Source organism: Nestor notabilis, unplaced genomic scaffold (genome assembly GCF_000696875.1).
Source record: "Nestor notabilis isolate BGI_N333 unplaced genomic scaffold, ASM69687v1 scaffold3057, whole genome shotgun sequence".
Lineage (NCBI taxonomy): Eukaryota > Metazoa > Chordata > Aves > Psittaciformes > Psittacidae > Nestor > Nestor notabilis.
This window is the reverse complement of record NW_009937684.1, coordinates 22512-37591: the sequence shown is the minus strand read 5'-3', so window position 1 is coordinate 37591 and position 15080 is coordinate 22512. Positions and strand designations below refer to the sequence as shown.

General features: G+C 44.5%; 1 protein-coding gene across 1 annotated transcript; it reads right to left on the bottom strand.

Annotated features, from left to right (window-relative positions):
- Positions 1-310: 310 nt before the first annotated feature.
- Positions 311-11640, bottom strand: LOC104409144 (cytochrome P450 3A9-like). The gene is made up of 13 exons (XM_010018939.1): positions 11570-11640; positions 8538-8631; positions 8059-8111; positions 6847-6946; positions 6129-6242; positions 5759-5847; positions 4700-4848; positions 3565-3692; positions 2820-2904; positions 2274-2434; positions 1590-1816; positions 621-783; positions 311-409 (listed from the first exon to the last, which is right to left on the bottom strand). The coding sequence occupies exons 1-13, from the start codon at positions 11638-11640 to the stop codon at positions 311-313; spliced, it is 1533 nt and encodes a 510-aa protein (XP_010017241.1).
- Between the last annotated feature and the right edge of the window lie 3440 nt (positions 11641-15080).

Here is a 15080-nt window from a genome sequence, read left to right as displayed (position 1 = left end):
ATGCAACAGTAATTCCTTCTCTCCAGATGGAGAAGTTCCCTTAGAAGTGGATGATCAGCTTCTGATTTGGATTTATTTCTTGTTTTCTGCAATCAAAATTAAGGAGACTGTGTATTGTCACTGCCCAGTGATCCACATTACATTTCTGACAGCTATGTTTGTTAGTAAATATGTAGTAATTGCTTCCAGAATTAACTAGAGCTGCTTTTCAGTGTCTGTACGTGTAGGAGAGATTTCCTGTGATGTGTGATCCCTTTGCTAGCACAGCTCTCATTAGACACTGGAGAATTGTTGCAGACACAGCTGGGTCTTATGCCTCTGTTGATGCAGTGTTGGTCCGGGGGACTAACTTCAGAATAATTGGATTCTTTGGTCTTAGGAGTCCCTGTGAACTCATCTTGAGAGGGATCTGCAACAATAAGAGGAAAAACATGCTTGGAGATAGACAAATTAAATAAGTAGAGATTAAAGGAAAGAAACTTGGCCATAGTTTGGACAGAACTTAATCTGAAGTGCCTGAAAATGCACCTCCCTGAAGGTGCAAAGCATTAGCACCTGTTGGGAGCAACTAGGCACCTGGCTTTTCACATGTGAGTTTCAAAACATAACATGCTCCTCACCTCAGTTTCTTTGCAGGTCTGGAAGGTGAAATGTTGCAGTAGGATGGTGATGGCAGTCTTCATCATCAGGAGAGCAAAGCGCATCCCGATGCAGTTCCTGGGACCAGCTCCAAAGGGCAGGTATGTATATTGGTCTATGCCTTCTTTGTTTTCCTTAGTGAATCTGGAGAATGATATAGTTGGGGAAAAGAAATGAAGACAGAAAAAAAAACCCCAAAAGCTACATATTTGTATTACTTATCCAGAGATCTCTCGCTGGTACCTTACAAAGTCTTGTTTGGCTTTTTGCTAAAGTGTCTCCAGGGTATCCCAGCAATTGAGTTCTGTGTCAGAGCTCTTGTGTAGGACAGGGTGGGATCCCACTTAGGTGATTTTAATTATGTCCATCTGGACTATTAGAAGTTGGAAGCAAGGTGAAAATCTAGGCAACATGCTCTCCCAAATCCCATATTTAGCAAGAAAGAAACCACAAGCCATCTTGGTTAGGAGCAGCATATGGCTTCAGTCTTGCTGGGTATGGGAGGTAGATGCCAATTATAAAAATAAGCAGCAAGAGAAAAGTTACTACTGCCTTGAAAACAGGAGGGAAGGCAACTCTGGAAGGATCAGCTCTGGTTGATCCTGGTATATTTGGTAGCAAAGCCTGTGTGAAGGAAACAGGCTCAGCAATGGGTAGCAGTCACAAAAGCTCAGCAGCTACTCTGTCAGCAAGCCTAAAAACTGTGAACAAGATGTTGTGAGATATCAATGTCATTCTCCCAATAAGATTATGTTGTTTGAAACCCTGCTTTAAGTACAAAGCTCATTTTCTTCAAATGACATTCCCATGAGTCTGCAATTTCTCATTGGTATTGTTTGTAAAAAGATAGGAAGAACACCATTAGGAAGCTAATCAGAGATTAATACTTAATTACCACATGAGGAAAAAGAAGCATGATAGTTCTTCCCTTTCGTTATGCTTTTTTGTACCTTTCTGGTCTGAACTCCTCTGGGTTTGGCCAGTACTCGGGGTTACGGTGCAGGGTATACGGTGGTATCATGACAATGGTTCCTTTGGGAATGGTCACTCCATTTATTTCTACATCTTTCTTGCAGGTTCTCTCCAGCCGTCCTCCAATGGGAAAGAGACGAAGGGTTTCACTCAGTGCCATGTCAAGATGTTCCAACTGCATTATTGCTTCATAAGTGAGAGGAGCCTGTAGGACAACAGGAGAAAGGTGACCGGGTATGTTGGTATGAGGATTGGATTGTCCTAAAACAACTACTGAGACCAAAATGTCTCATTTTAGGATTGTCCTAAAATCACTACTGATCCCCAACCCCTACTGCCCCAACTATGCTTCAGACTCACTGAAGAACAAAATGCAAGATAGACATTGCAGAATTGGTTTCATTTTCCATCCTTGAGTGATGGCAATGCCTGGAAATCCACGTACACTTGTGCATGGGTGCAGAGTATGGCAAATAGGTTTGTGCAGTGGGGGTACCGGGAAGCTTTCAGCTGTGAAAAGAAAATCACTGCAGGGCTGAGTTGTCTCTGTGTGCCTGATCCCAGGGAAGAGTGGTTAGGAGTTTAAGATTTCTCATTGCCTTCACTGAAAGAGGAGGACAGCAGGGTCAGAGGGTTTTCTCCATCACTCAACAGCCCCTTACCTTGTTGGGTAAAACGGTGTCTATTTCATCCAGCAGTTTTTGCTGCACATCGGGATGTGTGGCCAGTTCATATGCCAGGTAACAGAGCGTGTTGCTGGTGGGCTCATACCCAGCAAATAAAAAGATGAATGCTTGCGACAGGATTTCGATGTCGGTCAGGGCTGTGAGGAGAGAGGACATGGGGAGATGAACAAGAACGGTGTTGGCTGATGGTCTCAACAAGGAACAGGAAGCCAGAGGTGGGGTTGAGGCAGGTTTGCTGGGGTTGTTTTCTGATAACATAGAGTTACTCTATCTGTCTGGAAAAAGTCATTCGATAGAGGAGCCATATGATTTCCTGGGATTGACATGGCAGTCCTACTTCCTGGCAGAGGACGTGGGGGATTCCCCTCAGTCCCCGTGCTGGCAGCAAGGGACAAAGACTCTGCCTGGAGCTGGTCAGTAGAGATGATGGTGACCCATTGAGCCTTTCCCTGGGAAACAGCTCTCCAACTCCACTGACTCCCATAGCCTCTGTTACTGTGAAGAGTATTTAGGTATTGTTACCTTTATATGAGTGATTTGCTTCGTTGCTCCCATGATTGTTTGAGTGTTGGGATTCGATCATCAGTTGCAGAAAATCTACTCTGCCCTGAGAAGAAAAGCAGGAGAATTTCTTTTAGTGCTGGGTCCCTCGGAGGGCTCACATAAGCAGATTTCATAGCCTAAGCACAGTTGTTGAACTGTAAGCATCCTCAAAATGCACACGATTTTCCCATTGGAAAAACATAACACTTGCTTGTTAGTTTGGAAACGTGTCTGTCCTTTTTGTGAAGCCATTGGGTGGGAAAGCAGGGTCTTGAATGAATTTTTGGAAAGGGATCCAAACTCAAAAGGCAGAACTTTGCCTGTAAGCAGCTTCAACATGTGAAAAGCGAGAGGGGAAGGCACAAACCTGACAGCTGGTATTGCTGCTCTTGTGCTGCTTACTCTGCTCTCTCTCATCCTCTGCCTAATGATCTTCAGGGAGTCTCTGACTGATTACAGGCTCTGCAAACCTGAGCTTAGCCCAATTGTACCAAGCCTTTTTCTGGCTTTAGCTTCAGATCAATGTGCAATGTCCACTTGCTGCTCTGCCAGGACTGCTCAGGTGAGGCTTTTCTGACAGTATTGGAATCGGGTGTTTACACTCGAGTGGATTCAGTGGGTTCAGTCATTGTACTTTGGCTTCACCTTTGATATCATTACCCTAATTATGTTCCACTTAAGTGTATTTCCTGGCACAATTACTAGCACATTCACACTCGCTTACCTTGTGAGCCTCCTTTTCACGATCCTGCTTAATCTTGGAGAGGGATCTCATGAAGAAATCTACAGCATCACCAGGGAAGAAGCTTACATTCATCTTGGCCAAAAGAGGAGTAATAAATGGGCATACAACTGAGAGGGGGAAAAAGAGAGTAAAATTGCACACTGTAAATAAACTCTACCTGATAAGATGGCTATGGGTGTTACTGAGGAAGTAATGATGCTACTAAAACTATTTCCTTCCTTGATTCTTTACCTGGGAGAAGTCTGGACTTTGCCTTTTTTTCCTCTTTCTCCCTCCCTTGGGATTGTTTGTCCTGATGCAATCCTCTCCCAATGGGCACAACTGAGCTGGGTATAGTCATTGCTTTAAGAGATACCAAAGCATATGGCAACTTCTTTTTCTAAGGTACTGTTTTGTAAGGACAGGTTACTTCTCTACATTGTACAGCACCACAACAGGAATGTGGCTTAGAAGAGAAACACTGCAAATCCTGAATTCTGTTTTCAGGCTGAGCTAGTCACTGCCATGCTGTGCTTATACAAACATTTTCAAGTCCCCTCCAGAGCACTTCCCTAATTGTAGAGACTAAATTTTGAGCTCATGTGTAGCTTCAATACAGCACCAGAACCTCCTCTATGCACAGATCACAACTTTCCCTGTGTTTTAGCAAGGTATCTAATCTTGATTTAAGGTTGCGAGTGATTTAAGGTCCATCACCATCACTGTTAAACTATTTCACTGCTAGAAAATTGCATCTAATTACAGTCCCCACTCAGCACTCTCTTCCAGAAAATGCATTTCAGATGGCACCACTGAAGCCTCACAGCTCCACTTGCTTTTCCACCCTTGAATCATTTTCCAGCACTTATTTGGATGTTGGCTGGGATGTTCATGTGTTTCTTGCATTGTGGATGCTGAAGGTGGAGGAAGCTTTTACCTGTCCCCTTATCAGAGTTTTAGCATGAAGCTAACAATGAAGAAACAAGAGCTATTAGAACTTCCAACCTTGCTAGTTAAGTTATCGAAACAATAGTTGATTGGTTAATGTATAGGATGCACCAGTCTCTAATATGCTAAAGCTGCACTTCAATAGTATTCTGACACCTGAAGGAAGTTTTTAACCAAAAACTCTCACATGTCAAGATGAAGAGTGGGTCAAAGAAGTCAAAGGTGATCAGCTTCTGCATCTCTCTCACAAAGGGGTCTTTGGGGTTGTTCATGGAGTCAATGTTCACACCAAATGAAGTGCTGGTGACAACATCCATGCTGTAGCTTCCAAAGAATCTGAGGAAAGATAAAAGAGATACTGTGCTAAGTATTTGGACCAAGTGATGTATTTTTTCCTAATGCTTATGTGACATTCAAATATAAAGTCTCCTGCCCTGGTTTTGAAAAAGGAATTGGATAGATGGTAACTGAAATCACTTAGAGTGAAAGGGACAGGTTTTGAGAGCTTTGGTTTCAAGCCTGTGTGGGTTTTGAAAGGGTGTAGCTATGTGAATGGGTTAGTGTAAGGACAGCATGTGGCTCTTGAACATGTTAGCCTCTTGGGAGGGATGGTAACACACCTTGCTTCAAATATGCCATGAAATGCTCTTGTTCAATCCAAAACAGCTCTATAATAATACAAACTATCCAAGCCCTCTCCTTATGGGAATTTTTTGGTAGGGGAAAGCTTTGCTTGCATGTGTCTGCTGCTTCTGCATTCGTGCTTTGAAATTGAGGGTGAAATACACAGGTTTTGTTTCAGAGCCCATATGGAGGGCACGGATGAGGATGGGGCAAATGTGGAGCAGCATCCAACAGTGTTGTGTGTGGGGCAGAGGCACCAGCAATCCCAGTGTCCTCCAGTATAATAAAGTAATGCATTGAGATACACAGGGGAAAACTGGATTTTCCTGGCAGATTTGGGGTTACCTGGGATCTGTGGATCCACAAAACTGTTCTGGAGCATTTTTCTCCCTATCTAATCTGCTTTCAAAGACTTCTCTCTGAGGGGGTGCCTCTAGAAAGTTTCACTAACACCCCAGCTTAAGTTTTCTCATTCAAAATCCAGCCAGGCTTTTGGCTAGCCCCATTCCTCATCTCAGAGGTCTGGTTTACCCGACGAATGAGCTGTGTTGCCAATAACAAATGAAGCACAGCACTTGCTAACAAGGTTTGCTGCAGTCTGCTGCTCCTAGGAGCTACTTACTCCTTTACAGGTAGAGCATTGTTCTTTTCCACTTGCTTTTGGATATTTTTCACCAAAACTTCCCCATAGTCTTTCATTATAGGGAACATCTGTAACACAAGCCGGATATGGTCAGGTAAGTAGAGTACATTTTACTCCTTTAAGACAGGCTTACAAAGGCTATATGGAGTTTCATGCATATTTACAAACATGATCTTTCTGCTAAGGTTTTATTTTAAGCCTTTTTCATTTTAGATTAGGCATAAATTAAAGAGGCCAGCTTAGTTGCCAGGCTCTGACTGAAGAAATCAGACTCCTGTGACAATCTCAGCCTGATAACACTGTCTACTGACTTTCTGATTTAGTTTGTACCTGCTTCTTTGTGTTTTACCTCCTTTAGTTTCCCACTGGTGAAGGTTGGAGAGAGCACAGTACGAATCCTTTTCCACTGTTCATCTTCGGCTAATGAGATGGCATTGTTCAGCACCCCTGCTAGATCTGCACGCTGGAGGGGAAGAAAACAAAGTATTAACCCCAGGAAAGATAGCAGCTTCCTAGCAAAGATGGGAATGTAGCATGCAAGTCCCTGTCTAGGCTGTTTCAGGGGCTTTAGTACTGGCAGCAGGCTAAGGCCTTATAAACAGCCTCTCTCAAGACACACATACATAAATATTCCCCTTTCCTGCAGTAAACCAGCTGTGACATGCCATTTCTGTATCCAGACCAAGTAACCCAACAAGCCCAACATCCATATGTATGTATTGTCTGTACACACACCTGACCGTACTACCTAGAGCCTGCATCCCAGCTGTGGCACATGTGCTAACTGGACCCTTACAGGTTCCTGCATGCTCACACAGATTCAAATTCAGCCATTATATACGTAAGTATGAGAGCAAAATTTGATGTGCAGGCAGCCGGCTTCCTCTGCCAGCCTGGGTATGCGGTCCCCAGGCTGTAAGGCAGGGGAACAGTGACATACAGTGGCCGTTCACAGTAATCCCTATAGTGCAGTCACTCATCCCCTATGGGAACCCTGCTACATGCTTGTCTCCTCCTGTACTTTATTTTCTGGGCTCTGTGGTACATCATGATGCTTCTGCTCTTACCCTCCGGTTGGTAAAGGTGGAGTAACACTCTTTAACCAGCACAGATTTAATCATTTGGGGGTCCATGACAGCCACCACAGGTTGCCTGCCATCATAAATCCTGGCGGGGAGAGGAGACAGATAAACAACCCCAGATAGTTGAAGTGCGAAGCTTGCCTGATGCCCATGAAACAAAACGTGTTCAACAAATGCTTCTCCATCACCAGCTTTGCTGTTCTGCAGATGCCCAAGTACAGAAATGTAGGAAGTGGACATGGAAAAGGACTCCCAGGCCTTCTCCCATCTGGTTTTGTAGATAAAGGGGGCTAAACACCTTCCAGATTCACTGAGAAATGAGAAGGGCTCAGTCCCTCGAAGGACTAGATACTAAATGAAGCAAGTGTCTTCACTTTCTCTCCTGACTCTCTGTGGTATTCCAGGCACTTAAACACATTACAGTATTAGAAGGAAACTTGTTCGACCCCTTTCAGGCTCTTGAATTGGGTGTCTGGAGACTTGCGCTGACAGCACTGAAATATCCTTGGAGATGAAACTCAATCTTTGTCTTTCTAAGCTGCCAGTTCTGGATGCTTTCCTAGAACAGATGTAGATTAAGTGGATTTATGCACTTTCCACATTTATGTAAAGATCTCTTTTGCAGACTCCATTTTTAAAGTTGCAATAGGGACCAATGGACGCATTATGGACAATACACAAGTTCATAGCCCAAGTTACAACAGCAGCAATAAAAGCCATAGGAGATGTCCAGAGCAGAGCAACAATAACTGCTCTAGGTCCCACCACAGCAGGTAAGGACCAGCAGCACAAGGAAGTTGGTAGACTTTGGATCTGCTTCTTCACTTAGTATTTAGAGTCACTGATGTTCCTCTGCTGTTGGTAAACCAGAGGAACCTGACCTCCTGGTTCTAGATTCTCCCTTAAATAAATAGTTTTGCTGCTGGTTTTGTTAGGAGCAGGTGAGTGCCTTTTGTTACCAGCTTTAAAACACATTTCATAGTATACGTCAAAGCAATTTCCATATAGCATGACGGCAGCACAGCCCTGCAATCATCAGGCTTTAAGCCACCACAAGCATCCTATTGTTGCTGCGCTTGTCATGCTGGGACCGTCAGGGCTGCAGGTAGAGAAAAGGGAACTTTTGTACTGAATCTCTTCTTCCCTTTGTATGGACTCTAGTTTTACCTTAAGAAGAGAGCAGTGGTTCATACTCACCCCCAGACTTTCCCGTATTTCTGAAAACATTCATTGTCAAACTCAATGAAACCCTGTGAAAAGCAATTTAAAAATTATCTCAGGGACGATGCAGTGGAGGGGATGGTGTTGGAGATGGTGCGTTGGGAGGAATATCTGTAAAGTGATGTTCAAGGCTGCCTTCTGAGTTCTTCTCCTCTCTGAAAACATCATGAAGGACAGCGTAAATGTACACTGTGCTTTTGAATGAGCTGTTTACCAGGATGCTGGCAAAGGGCAGCTGTAAATCAGCCACCCATGAGTGCTCATTTGGTGATGCTGTAAAGACGAGGCCCTGTGGTCTGTGTTGTTGTGTCCTGATCCCATACTGGCCTTTGCACTTGTGCTTTAGAGCAGTGCTTGCCATTTGGAGATAACTTATCACCACCATATGTCCATTTAGCTACAGCTGATGAGCAAAGGCAGATATTTCTGGAGCCAGGAAGGCTTCTGTCACTTACTCTACGATATTCCAGACACGTCCCAAAGAAAGGCAGAGGTCTTGGCCCAGGAATACCCAACTTCTTGAACAAACCAAATGGCCAGGTCCCGTATCTGTGGGACAGAAAAGACAACCAGGTGCTACATCACAGTGGCACTGGGGCTGAGAGCAATCCTAAACCTGGAGAACGTAGCAACGTCCCTTTGGAGACAAGGTAGAGAAGGTTGATCCAGGAGCTGGGAAAAAAGTGGCCCAAAAGAAAGTTGCCCTGTACAAACTACTTAATAAACACGGTAAGACTCACTGCTGCCACACAGAGCTTCAGAGAGATCACTTTGCTGTAAGAGCAGCTGTCTCCTAAAGACATAGGTGCACTGGTGCGACCAGGACCTTAAAGCCTTTAGCAAAAGTCAAAAGAGGAGCTCGTTGCCTACCAAAGGAGAGACAGAAAAGAGAGCTGGAAGAAGGAACACCAAGCTTACATGTTTTTATTTAAGAGGAATCAAAGCAGTGCCAGAAGGGATGTTCCAAACCAGCTTTTGTCAAGCTAGACTTTAATTTCATTTATTGTTCTCCCTCCCTTAGCCCAGTGTTAGCTCAGTGGTGCATCAGGAAGTCTTGTCTTGATGGTTTTCTTTATAGGTTTTATTGACAGCTTTGCAGATTTCTTTCCTCTGAAGCACCCTTTTTGGAAGCTGTGAAGTTATTACTTCTACCTCAGGGCCTTCTGTTTCTCAGCAAGGGTCTGGGCTGTAGCCCTCTGAGGCTTGTCTTTGGCTGTGTTGAAAGAGCTCCTCAAAGTATTTGTTTTTATTTAGTAGCTGCAGCCTTCCAAGTAAGAGGCTCATTGCAGAAGGGAAGTAAACCTGCAAAGGTTTGGCAGAGGGATCCAAGATCCTCTTTGGGCCTCATGGCAGCAGCTGCTCAGCCAGCATCTTTGGGATGCTTTCCTGAAAAGCCAAAGTGTAGGCTGAGATTTGAGGGGTTTCCCTTGCAATTAGTAACACTTTTCTAGATCTGGGGGTCCACAAATGAGATCAGTCCTCACAGCACCAATTCTGCCAGAGCACAGAAGCAGACCTCATAGTCAGAATCATAGAATAGTTCAGGTTGGAAAGGACCTTAAGATCATCTAGTTCCAACCCCCCTGCCATGGGCAGGGACACCTCACACTAGACCATGTCACCCAAGGCTCTGTCCAACCTGGCCTAGAACACTGTCAGGGATGGAGCATTTACCATTTCTTTGGGCACCCTGTGCCAGCACCTCAGCACCCTCACAGTAAAGCCCAATCAGAGCAGGCAAAACCCAAGGAATGGAGTCTTTGCAGGTACAGAAAGGTTTCACAGAGCTCAGTTGGTCAATGTTCAACCTTTTCTGTCAGATGTTAATTCAGTACTAGATATAAAATGTTTGTGGATTCTCATTGGTAATGTTTATGGGCAGCCAGGGCTGTGGGAGGACCAGGAAATGCCAGGCTGGGTTGGGTACAAAGCCCCAGAACACTATAGGAATGTAGGCTAGGCTTAATCCATTTGAAACATGGCCAGAAAAACTCAGTCTAGTGCTCTTCTGACTGAAATGCAACATGGTTTTCTGCAGGCTAAGGATCATTCAGTGTAAAGCGAGAGAATAATCATTACAACTTCTTATCACGGAAGTGAACCAGAAATGCCTGATACTCTTCCATGGGTGAACTGGAACAGCGTTGCCCCAGATGGACAAGAAGCATCTGAAACACCTCCCTGTGCTAATGGGCAGTGAAATTTCTATTTTAGCTCAGATACCAGAGCAGAAGGATCTGGGCTACATCCCTTTTGCCGTAACTAACTTGTAAGTGGCTGCAGAAGGTGGGAGCCTGATAACCAGCAATCTTAGATGGCCACAGCGTTATTGAAATATGAGGGTTTGGGTCAAGAATGAGGGTGGATTTTTTTGAGCAGGTGGAGGGTTTTGTTGGTTTTTTTTTCTTAAGACTGCCCCAAACAGGCTCTGAGTGAGCAAAATGACAGGAAAAGGGTTTGAAAAACAGATCTGAAGAGTTTCAGAGTTTACTGAACTGCTGTGGTTGGAGCACTGCCAGGGCAGACAAATGGATTGTGCTCGTGTGTACCACATGAATCGTTAAGGTTTATGGCTAGCAACATGCTGTCTCTGCCTCAGGGCTTGTCAATACTACGGAGTTTGTCTGTCTAGCCTTGTTGGTAGGGCTTGCTAGCAGAGATGCTGTATGTCCCAGCAGAAGGGGGTTTTCAGCCAGCCCTGCTATGCTGCAGCACTGAATGGCATCAGCAAAGTGGAGGAAAGCATTTTTCATTATCACAGCTCCCCTGAAGCAGCAGGGTACACTTCAGACTGCCATGGTATGAAAAGCCTGGAGCAGGGAGATGACCTTGCCCCGGGCTTCGTTCCTTCACTTCTTCACACAGCAAGGGTAGGCTGTGGACTTGGGGCATGGGATGCTGTCCCTGCACCCGTGTGGCAGATCTAACTCCTGCAACTACCCCTTCTGGTCCAGGTGCCCGTGTGTGGAGCATCTTACATGGGCATTACAGAAGGAGTCAGGAGGAAAAAGAACTGATCTTATGAATGCTCTTTTACTAGTACCTTTCTGCTGCTCTCCACCTTTTCAGGTCATGCAGTAGGGTCATTTACTGCTTGCTCCCCTCTATAGGGCAACCTCAGCCAGGGAGGCACAGCCTTCCTTAAGCCATATTTCTGTGGAAAATGACCTATAGGAGCACAATCCTCACATGAAGCCAGCACCCTGCTGATAATGAATGCTTGGCACCATTAGTATTTGATTATTGTTTTGATGCTTAGCAGCAAAATCATAACAGTGCACAAGAATATTCCAAACCTTGAAGCAAGATCACACATCTATATGGTCCTTAGATTCTTCTGCTACTTCCCAGAGCCTAGTTAGAAGCTGAAAATCTGGAAATCAAACCTACCTGTTTGTTCTTCATCTGATGAGTTGCATAAAAATGAACAATAACAAGAACAGGAATATGGCATGAGCAAAGAACCAACAAAGAATATTTTACTCACACTAGCAGGAGGACTACAAAAACGAGCAAAAGGGCCCATGTCTCCACAGGGAAGGAAGGAAGAAGATTCATTTTGGTTCTTCTCTGGTTGGCTTTGAGTTCTGTCTTGATGTCTGTCCTAAGTCTTATGGGGAAATAAGAGTGCTTCGCAGCATTGCAGCTTTTTGTGTCCAACCATCTGATCTAGGGGCTGTCCTTCTGTCACAAAGGAGGAGGAGTAGAACACAGAGGTAGCAAAGTATGTGTCCTGGGTTCAGCTACAGCAGTCATTTTTTCTCCTTCTTAGTAGCTGGTGCAGGGCTGTGGTTTTGACTTTCAGTCTGGGAACAATGCTGATAACACCGATGTTTTTAGTTGTTGCTAAGTAATGTTTACTCTGACCAAGGACTTTCTCAGTCTCATGCTTTGCCAGGGAGGAGGGGAAGCCAGGAGGAAGCAGAGGCAGGACACCTGACCCAAACTGGCCAAAGGGGTATTCCATACCACAGCTTGTCATGGCCAGTATAGAAACTGGGGGGAGTTACCCGGAAGGCTGAGATCGCTGCTCGGGTCGGGCTGGGTATCGGTCGGCGGGTGGTGAGCGGTTGTGTCCTTTTCCCTTGTTATTCCTCTTATCATTATTATTGGTAGCAGTAGTGGTTTGTATTAGACCTTAGTTACTGGAGAGCTGTTATCTCAACTCGTGGGAGTTACATTCCTCCAATTCTCCTGCCCATCCCTCCGGGAGCGGGGGGAGGAAGGAAAAGGGGGGGAGTGAGCGAGCGGCTGCGTGGTTCCAAGTTGCCGGCTGGGCTTGAACCACGACAGTATGCTAATCTGAAAACCATTTTTCATGTGATAGATAAATGCCTGAGTAAACTGTATAAGGTTCAAAGTATTTAATACATATGTTGCTGAGCATTTCAGCTAGTTTCTTTGTTGTGATAGTAGGTAATAACTGACTTCTTATGATGCTCCTGGGCAACTACACCAAAATATATTAAACTAAGTTACAATGAAAAGGTAAATCCCAAAGCAGGTGTCAGAGTTTGTTTACAAAAGGGAAAGATGAAAAAGAGAAGTGAAAAGGTTATGCACATATTGGATGACAAGGTCTTTTCTGGCAGCTGAATTAACTTCGGCAGAATTCAAGATTTTGTTTAAAACATCTTTCTTTCTGTGATGTGAAGAGCAAACGCTGCCTGTGGTGGGTCAGAAGCAGCTTCTAACAAAGGCAGGAATTCGCCCCCTAGAAAGGCTTTAGAAGTAAGTGCACCTCGTTTGCTGGCTTGTGGACAGGCATTTTGTAACAGAAATACTGTTGTTCCACAGCTGTAAGCAGTTAAAGTACCACCATTTCCAAAACACCATATAGTGGCTCATAGATAAAAACAGCACCCACCCTGCTGCAGCAGCTGCAAAAAGAGACAGTCAAAGGCAAAACACAGATTTTGTGATGATTTTCCTGTAAGGATGGTGCAGGAAAGGGATAGCTTCCTAGGGGTATGGACACGCAAAGAGAAGATTATGTTGATGAAGAAAGCTGGGCTATTTGGATGGTGTTTGTTATTGGCCATAGTGTTAGGGCAGGAGGCTATATGTTTGCACAGATGAGCACTATAGAATCTTTAGTGCTTCATTCAGAACTCTAAAATGAGTAATTCCCAACCTACTGGCCGAGCTGCCATTGTCAAAGGGGTGTTTACTGACTGAACTGGGTGCAAATAACTGGGTGTTAGAGATACTCGGCATACTTGTCTCCAAAGCTCTTGCTGTGATTGATGCTGGATTGACTGATGAGTTGATCTCAGCCAACATGGTGATACAGGACACATCCTCAGAGTTACCATTTGACTTATCTCAGCAGCATTTGTATCACATTTCACCTTTGCCCGGCCTTTGCTCTGACCTTCAGAGACAACTCAGTTGCAGATTATTTCGTAATGAACACAGTTTACTTTAGTTTAACATGAACAGGCAAGTTCATGACATAGCCTGTGTCAGGTCCTACCTTTCTTGATTCAGAGATGTTGAAAGAGGATGTGATTAAATAGGTGCTTCTGCATTCAGGAGCTTATCATAGCAGTGATTGTTTTCCTTTGTGCATTTTTGACATAGCCTTGAAATCTGAATTTACTGGGCACCAAACGTTCTTGACTCACCATTTTCAGAACCAGGTTTTTGTACAGTTTATTCATGAAACAGGATTGCTGTAGGGCTTTTCATCCTCAGTAATAATAAGCTTCAGTCCTTGTCCTGTCTGAGTCATTTTTAAGGGTCAGAATAGTCTCTGGAAAAAAAACTTGTAAAATATACCCCAGATAGGTGCAAAGTCTTGCTGCTGGTTTTGCATCGTGATCTTATGATCTCTGCCAAATGGACTGTGCCTTTTGACTTCAAACAAACAAAATCCACCATCCCATTGAGAAAGCTGAAAGATAAACAGAAAGAAAGACCTCATGTTACTAATCCTTGCCAGAGGAAAGTCAGTGACCCAGGAACAAATGACCAGTTTTCATATGACATGTAAATCTAGCTCAGAGCTGTGTTTACCCTACATTAAAACTCTAAACCACCAGATCTAGGCTGTGGTACTCTCTAAGCTTCTAGGGAGTATGGCAAGCTAAGCCAGCACAATTGTCCCTTCAACCTAGCCAAGTCCTTTAGATGCATCTTACTCCTTGTCACTACCAGCTTTTAGGCCTATCCTCCTCTTGGGGACATTTTGAAGCACACTGCATCCCATCAGGGGTTTTGGGGAGCCCACCACCCAGGCATGTGGAGCAGAGGCATGCTGCTCAGGGGCACAAGAAGGTACAAGCCCATATGGAGGTGTAGTTATATATATATACATATATATATACACACACACGTGTGGGAACGCCCTGCTAGTGACACAGCTAGTCGCATTCATAGATGATAATGTCACACACGATGTACAGTGCATGGTGGATTGGCAATGCTCACCCTCATCATTTAGGCTGCTGCACTGTATGGTAGCTCCTGTGTTGCCACCGTGCTTCCAGGGTAGCCACAGGCTGAGGGTGAGAAGCTTAAAAAGCCAAAGTTTGCAGCAAATTTGGAAGAGAACTGAGCTGCTTTTCCACTTCTAATTCCCCTAAGTAGCTCAGATTAATGGATTAATAGCTTTCAGGAAAGCAAAGTAACATCATGCTGTTATTTGCAGTGTAATGAGGGGAGTGTTCCTAATCCAGGTTGTGAACAAGGTGTGATAAGCAGGAGGGATTTCTTGTACAATAATGACTGGGGGCTGAGCAGCAAAATGGAAGAACATGTATTTCTTCCATAAGCTGTGAGCCCAAATGACTCGGAGTAAGAAAAACACTGTGGAATAGCAGTTATGACTGGGGCACGGGTGAAGGAGAAAGCAGTTCAGAAGAGAAAGAGCTATTGGCACAGTGGGTAACATTTTGTGCTCGTGGTGAAATGGGCTACACAGGAGTAAGGAGGGCCAGGCTGGATAAGCCTGAATCTTTAGGTCTACCTCACTTTTGAGTACAGTCATGGAAGAA

What these genes read in the sequence shown, in the direction of transcription:
- LOC104409144 (XM_010018939.1), bottom strand. Translation starts at nt 11,640, where the DNA reads ATGAATCTTCTTCCTTCCTTCCCTGTGGAGACATGGGCCCTTTTGCTC. An exon ending in AATGCTCTACCTGTAAAGGA is followed by an intron (nt 4,849 to 5,758) that starts GTAAGTAGCTCC and finishes ATCTTTCCTCAG; the next exon opens with ATTCTTTGGAAGCTACAGCA. An exon ending in GTGAAAAGGAGGCTCACAAG is followed by an intron (nt 2,905 to 3,564) that starts GTAAGCGAGTGT and finishes TTTTCTTCTCAG; the next exon opens with GGCAGAGTAGATTTTCTGCA.